The sequence below is a fragment of the Bos mutus genome, chromosome 10 (genome assembly GCF_027580195.1).
Source record: "Bos mutus isolate GX-2022 chromosome 10, NWIPB_WYAK_1.1, whole genome shotgun sequence".
NCBI lineage: Eukaryota > Metazoa > Chordata > Mammalia > Artiodactyla > Bovidae > Bos > Bos mutus.
This window is the reverse complement of record NC_091626.1, coordinates 54,405,026-54,425,974: the sequence shown is the minus strand read 5'-3', so window position 1 is coordinate 54,425,974 and position 20,949 is coordinate 54,405,026. Positions and strand designations below refer to the sequence as shown.

The following is a 20,949-nucleotide window of genomic DNA, read 5'->3' as shown; positions in this document are numbered from 1 at the left end:
TAGCCTTAATGTACTCCTTTCCCAATTTGGAACCAGTCTGTTTCCATATCCAGTTATAACTGTTGCTTCTTGACCTGCACACAGATTTCTCAGGAGGCAGGTCAAGTGGTCTGGTATTCCAGTCTCTCTAAGAATTTTCCGCAGTTTGTTGTGATCCACACAAAGACTTTGATGTAGTCAATGAAGTAGAAGTAGATGTTTTTCTGGAACTCTGTTGCTTTTTCTAAGATCCAACAGATGTTGGCAATTTGATCTCTGGTTCCTCTGTCTTTTCTGAATCCAGCTTCAACATCTGCAAGTTCTCGGCTCACGTATTATTGAAGCCTGGCTTGGAGAATTTTGAGCATTACTTTACTAGCATGTGAAATGAGTGCAATTGTGCAGTAGTTTGAACATTCTTGGGGCTTGCCTTGTAGCTCAGTCATTGAAGGATCTGCCTGTAATGCAGGAGACCAGGGTTGGATCCCTGGGTTGGAAAGATCCCTTGGAGGAGAAAATGGCAACCCACTCAGTATTCTTGCCTGGAGAATCCCATGCGCAGAGGAGTCTGGCAGGCTACAGTCCATGGGGTTGCAAGAGTTGTACACGACTTAGCAACTAAACCACCTTGAACATTCTTTGGCATTGCCATTCTTTGGGATTGGAATGAAAACTTTTTCCAGTCCTGTGGCCACGGCTGAGTTTTCCAAATTAGCTGGCATATTGAGTGCAGAACAAAGCTAGTGGAAGTGTTGGAATTCCAGTCAAGCTATTTCAAATCCTAAAGGATGAAGCTGTTAAAATCCTGCATTCAGTATGCCAGCTGTCCCCAAAGGGGGCTGATAACTGAGGGCCTTTCTGTTCGAAAGTCCTGGCTCTGCTATTTTGGGATTTCCTGGTGGCTCAGATGTAAAAAATCTGCCTGCAGTGCTGGAGACTCTGGTTCGATCCCTGGGTCAGGAAGATCCCTGGAGAAGGGAATGGCAAACCATTCCAGTATTCTTGCCTGGAGAGTCACATGAACAGAGGAGCCTGGCAGGCTGCAGTCCATGGGGTCCTAAAGAGTTGGATGCAGCTGAGTGACTAACACTCACTTTTTCTGCTGGAAGCACTCCTAGCAGGTGGGGGACAGTGTCCTTTTTTCCTGAAAAGGGAAAATGGGGCCATCTATTACAGAGTCCCGGAGAAGGCAATGGCACCCCACTCCAGTACTCTTGCCTGGAAAATCCTATGGACGGAGGAGCCTGATAGGCTGCAGTCCATGGGGTCGCTAGGAGTCGGACACGACTGAGCGACTGAGCGACTTCACTTTTCACTTTCATGTACTGGAGAAGGAAATGGCAACCCACTCCAGTGTTCTTGCCTGGAGAATCCCAGGGACAGGGGAGCCTGGTGGGCTGCCGTCTCTGGGGTCGCACAGAGTCGGACACGACTGAAGTGACTTAGCAGCAGCATTACAGAGTCCACACATACTCTTCTTCCAGTCAGCCTCCCACGCCTGTCCCAAGACAGCCACTTTTTCTAATTTTTCTTACTCCATTGATTAATTTTGCCTATTCCAGAACATCATATAAATGGAACTGTACAGAGCAAACTTCTGGGTGTTGTCTTGGCTCAGTATAATGTCCTGTGGATTCATCCATGTTCTTTTATATGTCAGAAGTTGTCACTACTGTTGTTTCTTGTTACTGAGTAGTATTCCAATCTATGAATATACAGCATTTTTATCCATTCTTACGTTAACTGCCACTTGGATTGTTTTGAGTTTGGGGGCATTTTTACTAAAGATTCTGTGAACACGTTTGTAAGAGTCTGTTTTGTGGACACAGTTTTGTTTCTGTTGGATAAATACCTAGGGACAGAATTGTTGTGTTATATAATAGGTTTATATTTACTAAAGTTTTTCAAAGTGATTTTACCTTTTTCATTTCCATCAGATATGACAGATGTGATTGCTCAATCCTTGCCAACTTTTGGTGTTTCCAAGTGTTTCTAATTTTAACCATCCCAGTGCATATATAGTATATCCTGATGACTAATGGTGAACATCTTTTCATGTGCTTTTATTAGATGATTTGTCTATCTTTTCTTTGTGAACTATTTCAGTTGTTTGCTCATTTATTAATTGGATTACTTGTCTTGATTTTTGAGTTATAGGAACTCAGTATATATTCTGGGCATAAGTTTCATCAGATATATTTTGCAAATATTTTCTTCTGATTGGTGACTTGTTTATTTTCTGACATCTTTATATATTTTCAGGTCATGATCTTCTTCTAGGCATTCTATAATTTAAATTTTTATGGTTAATTTTATGAGCCAACTCAAATTTTTCTACAGAATGAGATGTGTTCACTTGTTTATAGATATATCCAGTTATTCCATCAGCCTTTGTTGGAAAGGTTTTTCCTTCTATCTTTTGAATTGCTTTGGTATGCCTATTGCAAATTGGTTGACTGTATAGAAATCAGCTATCATTTATACCACTTTTTTTTTTTTTTAACTGTAATAATGTTACTTTACTCTGGCTGCCTTCAAGATTTGTTTTCATCTTTGTGTTTTCACCCCTTTAATTGTGATGTGTTCGTGTGTGATTTTCTTTCTAATTATTCTGCTTGGAATTTGCTGAGCTTCTTTGAATATGTAAGTTTGTATTTCTCACAAAATTTGGAGAAATTTTGGCCATTATCAGATATTTTTCTGTCTCATTATCTTCAGTTGTATATAACTAGACCGCTTGTTATTGTACTATGAATCTCTGAAGCTCTATTTATTATTTTGAAGATCTTTTTCTTTCTCCTTTAGAATCAGTAAAATGTACTGATTTATTTACTGGTTTAGTGACCTTTTTCCTGCTGTATCTGATCTCCTTTAAAGAAATCCAATGAATTTTGCATTTCAAATACTGTCAGTTTTACTTCTAGGATTTCCATTTGGTTCTTTCACTTCTACTCTCAGCTGAGATTCCTCCCATGTGTACATTTATTATGACCATATTTTCCTGAAATACTTGAATGTATTTATAATACTTGCTTTGAAGTCTTTGTCTGTTAATTCTGAAGTCTAGATCATTCAGGGTTTGGTTTCTTTGAGCTGCTGCTTTTTCTTGACTCTGGGTCTGTCTTTCCTTTTTCTTTGTTCTGGCAAATTTTGCTTGTATGATGGGTATCGTGAGTGATATGTTGTAGACTTTGAATTCTGTTATTTTTCTCTGACGAGGTTTTTTTTTTGTCCTGATAGACAGTTAACAGGGCTGAGTTTAAATGCCCCAACATTATCATTCGTGTGTTAAGTAGCAACAGAAGTCTCCTCTCAACTCAGGTCTTTACATGTTTCAGCTGTTGCTTTTTGCTGGACTCCTTGGAGCCTTCCCCAAATGAAGGCCATCTAAATATTTGGGCATAGTTTACACAGAAATCTTGTGGCGCTTTCTAGCCCTAGACTTCATCCTGTGGCTCCTCAGCTAGCAGGAAGGCGCATTTTTGTTTCAGTCCCTACTGATTGTTACTGTGTCTGTAATAAGTGACCTCAGGCAACAGCCCTGTAAATACAGATCCTATCTGGTGCAGTTCCTTCTTTTAAGGTTGATGTCCCTCCAGTTACTGCCTGCTTTTGATCATATCTGTTTTTATATTTTATCCATAGTATATGGTTGTTAAAGATGGAAAAGCTACTCTAAGTTAGCTTGTCAAAAGCAGAACATTAAAATGTTGAAGCTTTATTTTATTTTAATTGAGTCAGTCAAACCATCCATTATTCAGAGAATATTTTAGGAAATTGTAAAATATCCACTAAATGGAATATTGCAATATATTAAATTTTTGAAGCAAAATTTGGAAATGGAACAATGATGTCTGCTGTCACTGCTACTTTTTACCGTTAAATTAGAGATTTTAGTCAAAGTAATTAGATAAGAAGCAGAGGTGGGAGGAAATAGAGATTGGAAAGGAAAAAAATATTTTCACTATCATAAGTGAAATTATATTCTACAAGAGAATCTATATACAATTAGAACCAATAAGAGTTCAAGAAGGCTGCTGGATATAAAGTCAGCATAGCATACCAATAGCATAGAATACCAGTACCAACATTCACCACATCAGAATGTACATTAGCAGAAACCAGTTGGAAAAGATATTAAGAAAAAAGAGATACAGTTTATAATACCATCTATAAGCTACCTAGTACTCATTAACAAAAGATAATAGAGAAAATTACATGACATCTTTAAGGACAGGCAAGAATAAATTCAAATTATCAGTCAACTCCCCCATTTCTGTGATACCTATAGTATCAGTACAGTTGTTGAATATGGAAAAACTAAAAGCTCACCTGGAGTTAGGCATCCAAAAATTATCAGGACCATTCCAAAAATGGTCAACAGGTGTCATGCACATTCAAAGTGTGGTATTGACTCAGATATAGACAAGTAGATTAGTAATAAAAATGAAAAAAGCTTGAAACAGATTCAAGCATGTATGTAAACATGTATGTAAAGCATGTACACATAGTAAAGTGAAAGTCACTCAGTCATGTCAACTCTTTGCCACCCCATGGACTATTCAGTCCATGGAATTCTCCAGGCCAGAATACTGGAGCGGGTAGCCTTTCCTGTCTCCATGGGATCTTCCCAAACCAGGAATTGAACCCAGGTCTCTTGCATTGTGAGTGAATTCTTTACCAGCTGAGCCACAAGGGAAGGCCAAGAATACTGGAGTGGGTCGCCTATCCCTTCTCCAGCAGATCTTCCCAACCCAGGAATAGAACCAGAGTCTCCTGCAATGCAGGCAGATTCTTTATCAACTGACCTCTCAGGGAAGCCCAAGTAAAAGTCGCTCCGTCGTGTCTGACTCTTTGTGGTCCCATGGACTGTACAATCCATGGAATTCTCCAGGCCAAAAGACTGGAGAGGGTACCGTTCCCTTCTTCCAGGGATCTTCCCAAGCCAGGGGTTGAACCCAGGCCTCCCACATTGCAGGCGGATTCTTTACCAGCTGAGCTGCAAGGGAAGCCCATAGTAAAATAGGAAACAATTGACCATACAGAATAAACTATGATTAAAATCAAAATCAAAAAAACTAACTTCAAAAATTTTAGAGCAAAATATGGAATGTCTTTAAAACTTGGCTAGATAGGATTTCTTACAACAAAAAACACAGGTCATAAAGAAAAAAATTAATAAATTTTACTAAATCAAGAATTTAAACTTTAGTAAGTTACTAAAATGTATCCCTAGCAAACTTAAGATGAGAAGACTAGTATCCAGAATATATAAAGAACTACTCCAATCTAATAAGAAATCATCAACTCCACTTAAAAATGGGCAAAAACAAGAACCAGCAGTTTATGGAGGAGAACCCATACAGTCAAGAAGCAAGTAAAAAGTATAAAACATTGCTAGTAATTGGGATGATGACAATTTAAAAGTTTTTTCATACCCATTAGAATGGCAAGTTTTTAATGTATATATTATATGTATCATGTATAAATGGCATATGCATGTACATTTTTTGCACAATAGGCAAATTAACTCAAACTACCACACAATTGCACTCATCTCACATGCTAGGAAAGTAATGCTCAAAATTCTCTAAGCCAGGCTTCAGCGATTGTGAACTATGAACTTCCAGATGTTCAGGCTGGTTTTAGAAAAGGCAGAGGAACCAGACATCAAATTGCCAACATCCGCTGGATCATGGAAAAAGCAAGAGAGTTCCAGAAAAACATCTATTTCTGCTTTATTGACTATGCCAAAGCCTTTGACTGTATGGATCACAATAAACTGTGGAAAATTCTGAAAGAGATGGAAATACCAGACCACCTGACCTGCCTCCTGCGAAATCTGTATGCAGGTCAAGAAGCAACAGTTAGAACTAGAAATGGAACAACAGACTGGTTCCAAATAGGAAGAGGAGTACGTCAAGTTTGTTTATCATCACCATGCTTATTTAACTTATATGCAGAGTACATCATGAGAAACGCTGGGCTGGAGGAAGCACAAGCTGGCATCACGATTGCGGGGAAAAATATCAATGACTTCAGATATACAGATGACACCACCCTTATGGGAGAAAGTGAAGAACTAAAGAGCCTCTTGATGAAAATGAAAGAAGAGAGAGGAGAGTGGGAAAAGTTGGTTTAAAGCTCAGCATTCAGAAAACTAAGATCATGGCATTCGGTCCCATCACTTCATGCCAGATAGATGGGGAAACAGTGGCAGACTTTATTTTTTTGGCTCCAAGATCACTGCGGATGGTGACTGCAGCTATGAAATTACAAGATGCTTACTCCTTGGAAGGAAAGTTATGACCAACCTAGACAGCATATTAAAAAGCAGAGACATTACTTTGCCAACAAAGGTCCATCTAGTCAAAGTTATGGTTTTTCCCATAGTCATGTATGGATGTTAGAGTTCGACTATGAAGAAAGCTGAGCGCCGAAGAATTGAATCTTTTGAACTGTGGTGTTAGACAAGACTCTTGAGAGTCTCTTGGACTACAATGAGATCCAACCTGTCCATCCTAAAGGAAATCAGTCCTGAATATTCATTGACAGGAGTGATGCTGAAGCTGAAGCTCCAATACTTTGGCCACCTGATGCGGAGAGCTGACTGATTTGAAAAGACCCTGATGCTGGGAAAGATTGAAGGCAGGAGGAGAAGGGGTCGACAGAGGATGAGATGGCTGGATGGCATCACCGACTCAATGACATGAGTTTGAGTAAGCTCCAGGAGTTGGTGATGGACAGGGTGGCCTGGTCTTCTGCAGTCCATGGAATCGCAAAAAGTCGGACAGGACTGAGCAACTGAACTGAATAGGAAAATAGAGACCTATATATTCTACTTATGGAAGTATGAATGTATACAGGAGCTTTTGGGAGAGGAATTCTGTAATACATAATAAAACTGAAAATATATATTCATGAATCCTAGAAAATTGACTTCCAGACTTATAACTGGGAAGTTTTTGATTGTGTATACCAGAAGACATGTACAAAGACATTGCAGCATTGCTTGAAGAAAATCTGAAAAGTACCTAATTGGCTTTCAGTAGAGGAATGGATGAATAAGTGTGATATAGTCATTCAGTAAAATACTTTCAGCAGTTAAAATAAATGGACTTCATCTAAAGTGTATCAACATGGAGAGATCTCAAAGACATGGTTGGGTGAAAAAGACATTTGCAGAATATATACAGTGTAATGGCATTTATATAAACATTTAAAAGCTTCTGGTAGAAGGGGAATATATTTAGATCTATGGTTTTTTAAAAAAAAAATCACATTTTCACTTTGATGCAGCCATGAAATTAAAAGACACTTACTCCTTGGAAGGAAAGTTATGACCAACCTAGATAGCACATTCAAAAGCAGAGACATTACTTTGCCAACAAAGGTCCATCTAGTCAAGGCTATGGTTTTTCCTGCATTACTTTGCCAACAAAGGTTCGTCTAGTCAAGGCTATGGTTTTTCCTGTGGTCACGTATGGATGTGAGAGTTGGACTGTGAAGAAGGCTGAGCACCGAAGAATCGATGCTTTTGAACTGTGGTGTTGGAGAAGACTCTTGAGAGTCCCTTGGACTGCAAGGAGATCCAACCAGTCCATTCTGAAGGAGATCAGCCCTGGGAATTCTTTGGAAGGGATGACGCTAAAGCTGAAACTCCAGTACTTTGGCCACCTCATGCGAAGAGTTGACTCATTGGAAAAGACTCTGATGCTGGGAGGGATTGGGGGCAAGAGGAGAAGGGGACGACAGAGGATGAGATGGCTGGATGGGATCACTGACTCGATGGACATGAGTCTGAGTGAACTCCGGGAGTTTTTGCTGGACAGGGAGGCCTGGTGTGCTGCGATTCATGGGTTTGCAAAGAGTCAGACACAACTGAGCAACTGATCTGATCTGATCTGATGCTTTCCTAAGTGGTCCCAAAGAGTTTTCTTTATATGGGGGACTAAGTGTATGTTCCATCACTCATTTGTTCAGTGGGTTTTATTGAACATCTAACATGTGCCACATGATAATACAGCAGTGAGCAGAACAGATTGAGCCCATTTTCATGGAGTTTAAATTCTAGCCAAGGAAGATATCCAGTAAACAAATAAATTAATAAAAATACAGAATGGTTAGGGCAATAGTGAAAAGTAAAGCAGGACAAAAGGAATAGAGAGTGATGGAAAGTATTTTGCATGAAGAAGTAGTCAGGGAAGAAGTGTCTGTGAAAGATAATATCTAGCAAAGTCATGAGGAAAGTGAACAGATAAGTTACATGGAGGAAGGGTCTTAGAGGCTGACTGAAAAAGCCAGTGCAAGGCCCTACTCCTGCCTTGAGAAGCAGCAGGGAGGCCAGCATGGCAGGAGCTGAATGAATGAGGAATAGACTAGTATGATATGAGACTAGAAAGATAGCAGAGGACTGGATCCTCCAGGAACATAGGACTAACGTGGTGGATGGTGTTGCTTTGAACACTTGGTTGAGAATAGTTCACAGGACTGATGCTGGAGGGTGTAAGGATAGATGCGAGGAAACCAATTAGAAGGTTATTATAACACTTTTGAAAAGAAATGACGATGGTTTAGACCAAGGTGGTGAGAAATGGTTGTATTTTTTATATCTTATTTTTTAGCAGCAATTCTTAAACTATAGAAAACCCTCTTCAGTTTAGTCACTCAGTTGTGTCCAACTCTTTGCGACCCCAGGGACCACAGCACGCCAGGCCTCCCTGTCCATCACCAATTCCTGGAGCTTGCTCAAACTCCTGTCCATCTAGTCGGTGATGCCATCCAGCCATCTCATCCTCTGTCATCCTTTTCTCCTCCTGCCCTCAATCTTTCCCAGCATCAGGGTCTTTTCTAATGAGTCAGTTCTTCGTATCAGGTGGCAAAGTATTGGAGCTTCAGCTTCAGCATCACTCCTGCCAGTGAATATTCAGGACTGATTTCCTTTAGATGGACAGGTTGGATCACCTTGCAGTCCAAGGGACTCTCAAGAGTTTTCTCCAACACCACAGTTCAAAACCATCAATTCTTCAGCACTCAGCTTTCTTTATGGTCCAACTCTCACATTGATACACGACTACTGGAAAAACCATAGCTTTGACTAAACATACCTCTGTTGGCAAAGTAATGTCTCTGCTTTTTAATATGCTGTCTAGGTTGATCATAACTTTTCTTCCAAGGAGCAAGCGTCTTTTAATTTCATGGCTGCAGTCACCATCCGCAGTGATTTTGGAGCCCAAGAAAATAAAGTCTGTCATTTTTTCCATTGCTTCCATGAAGTAATGGGACTGGATGCCATGGTCTTCATTTTTTGAATGTTGCGTTTTAACACAGCTTTTTAACTCTCCTTTTTCACTTTCATCAAGAGGCTCTTTACTTCTTCACTTTCTGCCATAAAGGTGGTGTCATCTGTGTATCTGAGGTTATTGATATTTCTCCTGGTAATCTTGATTCCATCTTGTCCTTCATCCATCCTGGCATTTCACATGATGTACTCTGCATATAAGTTAAATAAGCAGGGTGACAATATACAGCCTTGACGTACTCCTTTCCCAGTTTGGAACCAGTCTGTTCCATGTCTGGTTTTAACTGTTGCTTCCTGACCTGCATACAGATTTCTCAGGAGGCAGGTAAGGTAGTCTGGTATTCCTGTCTCTTTAAGAATTTCCCACAGTTTGGTATGATCCACAGTCAAAGACTTTGGCATAATATATAAAGCAGAAGTAGATGTTTTTCTGAAACTTTCTTGCTTTTTCGATGATCCAACGGATGTTGGCAATTTGGTCTCTGGTTCCTCTGCCTTTTCTGAATCCAGCTTGAACATCTGGAAGTTTTTGGGTCACATACTGTTGAAGCCTGGCTTGGAGAATTTTGAGCATTACTTTGCTAGCGTGTGAGGTGAGTGCAGTTGTGTGGTAGTTTGAGCATTCTTTGGCATTGCCTTTTTTGGGGATTGGAATGAAAACTGGTGGTGAGAAACAGTTGTATTTTTGATATATTATTTCTTTGCAGCAATTCTTAAACTATAGAAAACCCTCTTATCTCAGAGAAACTGTGGGAGTTAAGAAGTGAGAAAGATAGCATGCTTTAGCTGCTAATGAGTGAGAAGCTATACACACAATCCCAAAATCCCCCAAAATTTTAAGCTTCTAAAGATTTTCTATGGAACTGTGAGGAGGGGATTTCAATTCCTCTTACCAAAAGGTATCATTTACTTTTCTTTTTCTGTTAATGATTCTGAGTTTTGCAGTTGAGTTTAATACAGTCACAGTTTGGTCTTTAAATAATGAAATTTGAAATTGAAGTACAGGGGTAAAGTTTTGAGGTTACTGATTGCATTAACTGAATTGTGATTTAAATACTTAATTTTGCTTACTCCACAGATTAAATGTATAGCTATATATAAAGGCAAATAACCATTTTTTGCATTTATATGGCTCTAGAACCTTTTATTGAAGATAATATGGTTTGTAACATCTTTTATGATTGTATATAAACTATCTTTGAACTTTTGTATGATTTCATTGTATTTGCACTTTTGATGTGTTAAGATTCAATTATTAAATTAGTTTATACTGGCTTCATTTGGTTTATATATATATTGTTCACTTTTTTCAGTAATTCAGTTAAATTTATATATAGTGGCTTTTGTGTTATTTCTAAGTATAGTCTTTTTCTTCAACTTATTGTCATATTAGCTAATCTTTTTTATTTTTATGTCTAGGGAGTCCATGTTTGTGTGTGTCTGTGTGTGTATGAGAGAGGAGGGAGAGAGGGGAGGGGAAGAGAATCTACTTTTTTTTTTTTAATTAAAAAAAAAATTTTTACAGCTCAACAAGCTGTATGTGGGATTTTAGTTCCCCAACCAGGAATCGAACCCACACTCCCCTACAGTGGAAACAAGAAGTCTTAATCACTGTACTGCCAGGAAAGTCCCCAAGAGAATCTGCTTTGTAACAAGTCTTTAGATATACTGATAATATTACACCATTATGGCTTTTAAATCCTAAACAAATCATTGTCCAAAGTAGCAGGCATACAGTAAAAATCACAATTCATTGTAAACTCTGTGTTCCATTTCTATATGTACTAATACATCTGCACTTTTATGTATGACTAGAAATTTAATTGTTTGTTTAAAATATCTGTTATAATGATAGAGCATAACAACAATAAGATTACTATAGCAATGAACTTAGAAAATATTCTGATCATGTTTTAGGATTGAATTTAGTACGATGAGTAGGAAATAGGTTTTTGTTTTGTTTTGTGAAAAATGCAGTTTTAGGCTCCAATGCCTAATCTTAATAAAAAATTTAACTTATTTTTTTCATGGATATGAATAGTGAATTACCATGTCTGTTTGAAAATACTTTGAATATTTAATAAATTTAAATTTATTAGTCTTACTAATTTAACTTTCTTTTTCTTTTAGCAAAACTATACAATCTAAGGTGGACTGCATTTTGGTAAGTAAAATAACTAATTTAAAAGTTTTTTTATGATAAGGCTTTTCCCACTACATAAAATATATTATTTTTGAGTAAATACTTATTTTAAATATAACTGAGTTTTAGTGAGTAAAATTTGACGTTTAATTACAACCATGGGGTGAACTGGCTATATGCTGTCTATTTTCCTATATGTCATCAATAATGAAATCATAATCTGAGGTAATTGCATGTTTTTGAAACTTACTGGCTTTTACTAAAGATCGCTTCAGCATCTAATGAAGTGAATGTTTAGCTTTCTACTATAGTAATTCTTAAAGGATTTGTTAAAGAAAAAATTTAAGATGTTTGATAGGGTAGTTTTCTTGTGGTGAGTGAAGTGAAAGTCGCTCAGTTGTATCTCTTTGCGATCCCATGGACTATACAGTCCATGAAATTCTCCAGGCCAGAATTCTGGAGTGAGTAGACTTTCCCTTCTCCAGGGGATCTTCCCAACCCAGGGATCAAACCCAGGTCTGCCACATTGCAGGCGGATTCTTTACCAGCTCAGTCACCAGGGAAGCCCAAGAATACTGGAGTGGGTAGCCTCTCCCTTCTTCAGGGGAATTTCCTGACCTAGGAATCGAACTGGGGTCTCTGCATTGCAGGTGGATTCTTTACCATCTGAGCTACCAGGGAAGCCCTTTTCTTGTGGTAGTGTGTTTTTTATATTTGGGTTGCTAGACTTCAGGAATTAAAGCCACACTAATAGTTTACATTTAGATTGGACTTATGGACTATAAGAATTTGTTTAAATAAAAGCTTTTTAAAATACTTATTGTCTTAGTTTTTGTTGCTATAATGTACTTTCCGTGTTTGGACTGCTGGCCTTTGGGAGTTAAAGCCACAAAATGGTTTAAATTTAGATTGTATTTTCAGTTCCATTGATCTTCTCTTAAACATATAAGGGAAGAAGTATGCAGCTACTGAGACTACTGGAATAGTACTGACTTCTTTCATGGAAAGTTTATTAATGCAATGTTCCCTGAGCTCTAAAATATTCAGTGACTGCACTGTTAGAGTCCCCAAAATATCACTGTTGTTAGTCCTCTTTCTCTCTTGTGACATTAGGACTTTCTTACTCAGGTTTGTGTCTTCATTATAAGCTACCTTCTTTTTGTTAGGGAGCAGGGGTCTGCAGTGTCTGGTGCTGAAATAGTATATGATCTTATTAGCTTATGATACTAGTTTTTAGGTAGGTGAGTAAATAACATTACTTCATAGGAGAACAGATATGAAAGGTTCTCCTATGCTTTTCTAACCTAATGTTTGAGAAACAGTACTTTGTGGGGATGTTTTCCCCCCTTTTTCCTTTTTTTTCAATACTCTAAAGTAAATGATCTTATTACTTCCCTTTTACAAATGAAGAGACTGATGCTCTTGCATTTACTAAAAAAAAAAAATTATTGGGCCAATGCTAAATATTTGGGAAACAAAAGGACATGTTGCCTTGCCCTCAAGAAATCCAGTCTGCTAAAATAGATTTAATGATTCTCTTAAGACCTAGGAAGGTAGTGATTGGGGATGGAGGGGTAACCTTACCCCCACCCCTGAGAGCATTTTCTGTTTCTCTTTACTCTCAAGAGTTCATATCTACTCTCAGTTGTTTATATCTATCACTCAGTAACTACTGCATAATTACTCTTTGCTAGACCCTGTCTGGGTGTCAAAATGCAATGGTAAACAAGACAAATACAGTGGCTATCTAAGACTCTCGGCTTTTTTTCTTTTAGAATCTGAGATAATATTGGAGGAATATTCAGTTTTTATTTTCATTGAGAAAGTTGAGACAGAACACTGGTATAATTTATTAAATGTAGCATTTATAAAATACTAAATAAGAACAAAAAGGGTTTTTAATCTTTTAAGAATTCAGAAGTGTTTATATTTTAGCATAAATTTTAAAGTTATATATATATTTGATGAACAAGATAGTAAGATCTGTATCTTCATAAAGCTTACATTTTATTGAATGAAGTAGACATTAAATGAATGGTAAAATAAGTAAGCTTTACAACTTCAGATAATAATAAATGCTATTACAAAAATTTTAAAAGGCAAAAGGAGACAACTGACGTTGTATAGGGAATCTTTAGATTGAGTGATTAGGAAAAGTATCTGAGGAAATGACATTTGAAAAGAGACCTGAATGAGAAGCAGCCAGTCTTGTGTAAAGATCTGCCTGTGACAAATACTAGGCAGAGGGAACAGAAAGTACAAAAATTCTGAAACAGAAATGAACCTGGAATGTTTGGAAAATACGAAGAATCCAGTGCACTGAAACTAAACAAAGGGAGGAGAGGATGATAGGAGAAAAGAATAGCTATGGCAAATAGTATGTGTTTTATTCTAAGTGCATGGAAGCCAATTGAAAGATTTATGATCTAGTTTTCTTTTTTTTTTTTTTTTTAATGCCCTAGCAGTTGTTGGGAAATAGGCTTTTAGGGGGATAAGAGTAGAAGCAGGAAAATCAGGCTATTGGAAGAGTCGAAATAAGAATGCAAGGCGGTTGCTTGCTTGGAAGGGGAAGATGGGGAAAAAGTACAGAAAATGGGTTCAAGGCATATTTTGGATATAAAGCCAGTAAGCCTTGCTTGCTGATGTATTGATTGTAAAGGGAGAAACAAAGGAATTAAGGATAATTCCTTTTGGTCTAAAAAATATCCTTTAGTATTTCTTATAAGGCAGGTTTGCTCACGATCAATTCTCTTGATCTGTATTTGTCTGTGAGTGGCTATTTTACTTTCAGTTTTGAAGAATAATTTTACTGGATATAGAATTCTTGATTCATAGGTCCCCCCTCTCCATAGGAAGCTGCCATTACACATAAGTTTAAATGATTGGTTTTATCCTTCTAGTCTCTGGGATTTTGTTCCTTTTTTGTCTGATTATCTTTCTTTATGTTCTATTTTCTCAATTTTTGTTGAGATTCCTTGTTATTTTTTTCATCGTCATCAAGTTTTCCTTGTCATGTTTAAACATAGTCAACCTCATCCGTGTGGAATAGGTCATGGGAGAAGCACCAGACAGGAGTACAGCTGACTCTCGCAGTTAATACCTGAAGTTCAGCAGTTTTTAATGATCCAACACTTCTCAATGTGTTGCCGTTAGTCAGTTTCCAAAGCCCTAAAATCATTTTTCCATCATTTTAGAGTTATTTGGGTGCGGGTGGGGGTCCTGGCCTATTCATTCCATTTGTTCTAGGTATCTCCGCTTTCTCATGTTGTTTTTATCATGTTTCTTCTAGAAGTTTTATGGTTTTAACTTTTTGTATTAGGTCTGTGAGCCGATTCGATTTAAATTTATGTTTGGTATAAGATGAACCTCAGTGTTTATTTTTTTAACCAAATGGATAGATATCCAGTTGTTTCAGCACTGCTTATTAGGAAGTCTGCCATGGGTCTTTGTCTAGTCTCTCTTTTCCCATCAGTTGCTATCTGTCTTCATGACATCACCACACTGTCTTGTTTATGGTAGCTTTGTCAAAAGTCTTGCCATCAGGTAATGTAATGATTTGAATTGGTTTTGGCTTCTCTGTACAAATTTCAGAATAACCTTGTCAATTTCTGTCAAAAAAAAAAAAGTCTACTGGAATTTGTTTGTGTTTCAGTGAGTTTATTGATAGATTTGGGGCCAGTGGCCATCCTAATGACACATTTGCTAATCTATAAGCATGGTGTATCTCCATATTAGTTGATTTCTCTATAATTTCTCTAAGCAGTGTTTTCTGGTTTTCTGTGTATAAGTTTTCTATATATTTTGCTTAAATTATTCCTAAATAAGATTTTGGATTTTATCACAAATGGCATTAAAGAGTGTTTGTTATGTTTTATTGCTGATTTGTATATTGACCTTGTAAGTATGTAGACTTAACTAAGTTCACATATGTTATGTCAAGTTTTTGAATTCTCCACCAAATCAATCATATTATCCCTGAATAAAGAAAAGTTTAATCCCACTTCAGTCTAAATGTCTGTTCATTTTTCTCACCTTATTCGCAACTACAACCTCCAGCTCAATTCTGAATAGAAATGGTGAGAATTGGATTTCCTTTCCCTTGTTCTCAGTCTTAGGGGAAAACCATTTATTCATTCACCTTATAATGTGATATTAACATTAACTTTTATATGAATGCTTTTTTTAAAGTTACTCCCTTCTGTTCCTTTTTTGTTAAGAGACTTTTTATCACAAATACACACTTGATTTTATCAAATTATTTTTTGCACTTACAGAAATAATCACATGGTACTTCTCTGTGGTTCTGTTAACTTGATAAATTATACTGATTGATTTTCCAAAGTCAACCATCTTTGCATTCACCTGGTAAGCTCCATATGGTGCATATACTTCCGTATGTTGTGTTATACTTTTATATACTGCTGCATTGAATTAGCTATTTTTTAAGACTATTTGTGTTAATTATTAGGGCTTTTGATCTGATGGTTTCTTGTAGTGTCTTTGTTTTTGATATCTGGGTAACATTGGCTTCATTAGTATTATTTCTTTTTTATTTTATTTAATTTTCTGGCCACCCTGCACAGCTTATGAGATCTTAGCTCCCTAACCAGAAATTGAACCTGGATCCTCACCTAGGCCCTCAGCAGTGAGAGCATGGGGTCCTAACCATTGACTGCCAGGGAATTCTCTCTTATTTTTAAATATTTACGGTAGAGTTCACTAGTGAAGCCATCTGTGGAAAAGGTTTTCGTTATGAAATCAGTTTCTTTAATTATTATAAGGCTAGTACATTTTTTCCTGATGCAGTTTTGATATTTGTGTCTTTCAGGGAATTTGTTCATGTTTCCTATAGTAGTGAGTTTGTTAGTATAATATTGTTTAATAATATTCCCTTATCATCCTTTACTATCTATAGGATTTTTAGCAGTTCCCTCTCATTACTAAAATTAGCAATTGTATTTTCTTTTATCTTAATCAGCTTAGCTAGAGGTTTAATAACTTTATAAATAAAACTAAACTTTTGGTTTCATTTACTTTCTTTCTTGTCAGTTTTCTGTTTTCTTTCTCCTTTAATGTACATTTTTTTTCTTATGCTTAACTTGGCTTTAATTGACACTTATTTTTCTAGCCCCTCAGTAAAGAAATTTTAAACTTTTTTGTCTTTTCATTGTAAACATATAATGCTACAAATAATCCTCTAAGCACTCGTTTAGCTGCATTCCATAATTTTTTTGTGTGTTTTCATTGTCATTCAGTTAAGTGAAACTTTTTTTTAATTATAATTTATTCTTGTTACCCATAATATAGGATGATCAGTTTCCAAGTAGATGAGTATTTATTGAGGCTCATTTTTGGTATAGCTTAGTGAATGTTTCATATGTACTTGAAAATAACATATATTCTACTGTTATTGGATAGACTGCTCTTCTGTCTCTGTATGTCAACTATTATCAGTTAGGTCCAGTTGGTTATGGTTTTTCAAGACATATTTATCCTTACTGATATTTCACTTTTTCAGTTATTGAGAGGGATGCTAAAATCTTGTATTTGTGATTGTGAATTTTTTTTCTTTCTGATCCTGTCATCATTAGCCTCATGTATTGAAGCTATTAATAGGAGCATAAACATTTAAGATTTTTATGTATTCTTCATGAATTGATTCTTTTATTATTATTTTTTGTTTTTAATCTCTAGTAACATTTGTTACTTTCAAGTCTGCTTTCTCTGATATCACTGTAGCCCTTCCATCTTTCTTATAATTAGTGCTTGATTGTGTGGCATATCTTTTTTCATCCTTTTACTTCTAAGCAAAGTTATATAAACACTTTATAGTTAAAGTGTTTTGTTGTTGTTGATGACATCATATACTTAACCAATCTGACAAGCTTTGTCTTAGAACTGCCTGTAAGGTTGAGTGTATGTATACCATTTTGCTATTTATATTCTTACATTGTAGGTCTACTGTTGATTAATTTGCCCAGTTTTAGTTTATTTGAAAAAAGTCTTTCATTTACAAAAGGTATTTTCACTGGGTATAGAATTCTAGATATTTTTTCTTTCAGCTCTTTTTGCAGTCTAGATCTATTTTCTTTTTGGTTTGCATAGACTCCATTGAGAAGTTTGTTTTCTTTCTTGTTTCCCTATGTGTAATGTGTTCTACTTTTCTCCTCTGGCTTCTTTCCAGATTATTTATTAGTGATTTTCATCAATTTTATAGCCTTATGGCCTTGTTTTTCTTTGTTTTTGACCTGCTTGTGATTAACTGAACTTCCACAACCCTGTGGGTTTACAATTTTACATCAGCTTTCAAGTTTTCCAGCCATTCAAATACTCTTCTTTGCCCCCTTCCATCATGGGTCTCAAAGTTTATTTATGTTACGTTCCTCAGTAATTCTCACAGGTCACTAAGGTTATGTTTAGTCATTTTTTTAATTTTTACTTCATTTTGATAGTTTATATTTCATGAATATTATTATCACATTCCTTAATCTTCTTGACACCTGTGATCTCTAGTTCTATTCAATGAATTGCCCATTTTAAACCTTGTATTTTTTAAGTTCTAGAAATTTCACTTGGTTATTTTCTTTTATATCCTCCATTTCTTTTGTTAAATCCTTGAGCATGCTCATAAGAACTCTTTTAAGGTCTTTGTTTTCTAATTATCTCTTAAGTCTCTTTACTGAGTTTTTGTTGCAATTATGAGATCATGTTTTTCTGCTTCTTTACATGTCTAGTAATTTTTAGTTTAGTAATCATTTAGAATGTCTAGATTTTGTTCTCTTTCTTTAAAATGTATTACAGTTTTCTTTGGCTGGCAGCTAAAGTACTTGCAGATTATCCTTTTGAGGTTGTGTTTAAGCTTTGTTGGGGCAAGTCTAGAATAGCTAGACTTTAGAGTTAGTTCAGCTTTTATACCGGAGAAGGCAATGGCACCCCACTCCAGTACTCTTGCCTGGAAAATCCCATGGATGGAGGAGCCTGGTAGGCTACAGTCCATGGGGTCACTAAGAGTCAGATAGGACTCAGCGACTTCACTTTCACTTTTAACTTTCATGCATTGGAGAAGGAAATGGCAACCCACTCCAGTATTCTTGCCTAGAGAATCCCAGGGACAGGGGAGCCTGATGGGCTGCACAGAGTGGGGTCACACAGAGTCGGCCGTGACTGAAGCGACTTAGCAGCAGCAGCTTTTATACTAAGGTGTTACTGCTGTGGTGTCTATACTGAATTTTTTGGGGTGTTGACTGAGATCTCTCAATGCTGTCTGATTGGAATTTGAACATGTCGTAGTCAGTTGCAATTTTTTGGTATTTCTCTGCATTATATCTGTATTTGCCCATGGTGACCTCATCTACTTTGATGATGTCAACTAATCTCAGTATGCTGATGACTCTTAATTATACATCCCCAGTATATGCTCCAGACCCATATAGCCAGCTACTGTCTATTGATCAATTTTACTAAGATGTCACATAGGCATTTCAAACTCAACTTTTCCAGAACTAGTCTCACTGTATCACACCCCAAATTCTGAACCTATTTGTTTTGTTTCCTATTGCAACTGTAACAAATTATCATAAGTTTAGTGGCTTAACCCAAGTTTATTATCTTGTCATTCTACAGATCAGCAGTCTGACACAGGGCTCACTAAGATAAAATGAAGGTGTCAGGAGGACTGTATTCCTGTTGGAGGCTGTAGGGGACAATCTTTTTCTTGGTTTTTACAGCTTTTAATGGCTGCGTCTTCAAAGCCAGCAATGACTCCTCACATCTTACACTGTGTCACTCTGACATGTCTCTCTTTTGTAGTCAAATCTCCTTCAATTTCCCTCTTATTAGGACTTTTGTGATTTCATTAGGCCTGCTAGATAATACAGGATGCTCTCCCCATTTCAAGGTCCTTAATGTGATCACATCTGGAAAGTCCCTTTTACTGTGATGTAACAGATTCACAGTTCTAGGGATTTGAGGATTAGGACATGAACATATTGGAGGGCCAGTATTCTTTCTGTCATATTATCTTAGTGAATATACTCACTCAGTCAACCTAAAAACATGGTAGTCTTTCTTGTTTTCATCCTCTTTCTCACCTACCTCACATCTAGTCAAGTCACCGCATCCCATCACTTCTGCCTTCAAAATTGCTCCATTTTTGTGTATCCTGACTGCTTCTACATTAATGCATACCATCATGTTTGTTGGAAATAATGGCAGCTATTTTTCTGCTTCTCATCCCTCCTCTTTTATTCCATTCTTCAAAACATCATTACAACATCTTTATGAAATGTGAATCTTTGTATTTTATACACTTGGTTAAGACCTTTTACTAGTTCCCCATTGTTTTATCTTAAGGCATTGAAGATCCTTCATACTAGGCTTTACTTCTCTTATTCAATCTCATCTTTCTCTACTTCCTCTGCAGGCTTGTCAGCAAGCTGTAATAAACGCTTGTGAAGTTAGAGAAGAGAATATATACCCTCTTAGTCTAGAACAACAATGGCCATTAGAACATTCTGCATTGGTAGAAATGTCCAGTATATGTGCTGTTCAGTCTGGTAGCCAGTACAGATGTGACCATTTATTAAGCTCTTGAAATGTGGCTAGTGTGACCGAGTAACTGAACTTTTAATTTTATTAATTTGATTTTAAGTTAAATAGCCAGAAGGTGCTAGTGGCAGCCTTTTTGGATAGCGCAGTTCTAGAACAGTTGTTCTCAACTGGAGGCAGTTTTGCCCCCAGGAAACATTTGACCACATCTGGAAGCATTTTTGTTTTTCACACTCAGTGAGCTACCAGTTGAGTGAGTAGAGGACAAGTATGCTATTTAAACATCCTGCAAAAGTAAAAGTGAAGTCGCTCAGTCGTGTCCGACTCTTTGCAACCCCATGGACTGTAGCCTACTAGACTCCTCTGTCCATGGGATTTTCCAGGCTAGAGTACTGGAGTGGGTTGCCATTTCCTTCTCTAGGGGATCTTCCCAACCCAGGGATCAAACCCGGGTCTCCTGCATTGCAGGCAGACGCTTTACCATCTGAGCCACCAGGGAAGGCACAGGGCACTACTTTATAATAGACTTCTCAGCCTAAAATTGTCAGTAGTGTTAGATGATGAAAAACTCTGGTCTAGACTATCCACTCTCTCTCTCTCTTTTTTTTCTTTTTCTATATGTAGCTCTATTTTAAGATTCATCTTAGATACTACCCCCTTGGAAAGCCATCTGTGATTCTTAGGTCTGAGTCTGATATATCTTCTTTCCCCTAATATCCTGTGCTTACCTTCATTTGTTTTTTGTAGTCACCTCTATGATAGTCATAATTAGTATTTTTACTTGTTCTTGGCTTCTTGAGTGTAGGAACATATTCATTGGAATATGCCCACAGGTACATGAGGATGATCAATAAATATTTGTTAAAGTTATGAATGAGTATAACCTAATGACTCAATTATTAAACATATTGTGATTTAAAGTATCAAGAAGTGTTAACACCTTCAGTTGAGACCTTTCAGAGACCATAGACTTGTTAAA

At 36.9% G+C, this 20,949-nt stretch overlaps 1 protein-coding gene across 1 annotated transcript in view; it reads left to right on the top strand.

Annotated features, from left to right (window-relative positions):
* Positions 1-20,949, top strand: part of RFX7 (regulatory factor X7) — a 141,171-nt gene that overhangs the window by 56,466 nt on the left and 63,756 nt on the right. Inside the window, 1 exon segment of the mRNA XM_070377950.1 lies at positions 11,411-11,444. Within this exon segment, the coding sequence (XP_070234051.1) occupies positions 11,411-11,444 (34 nt within the window).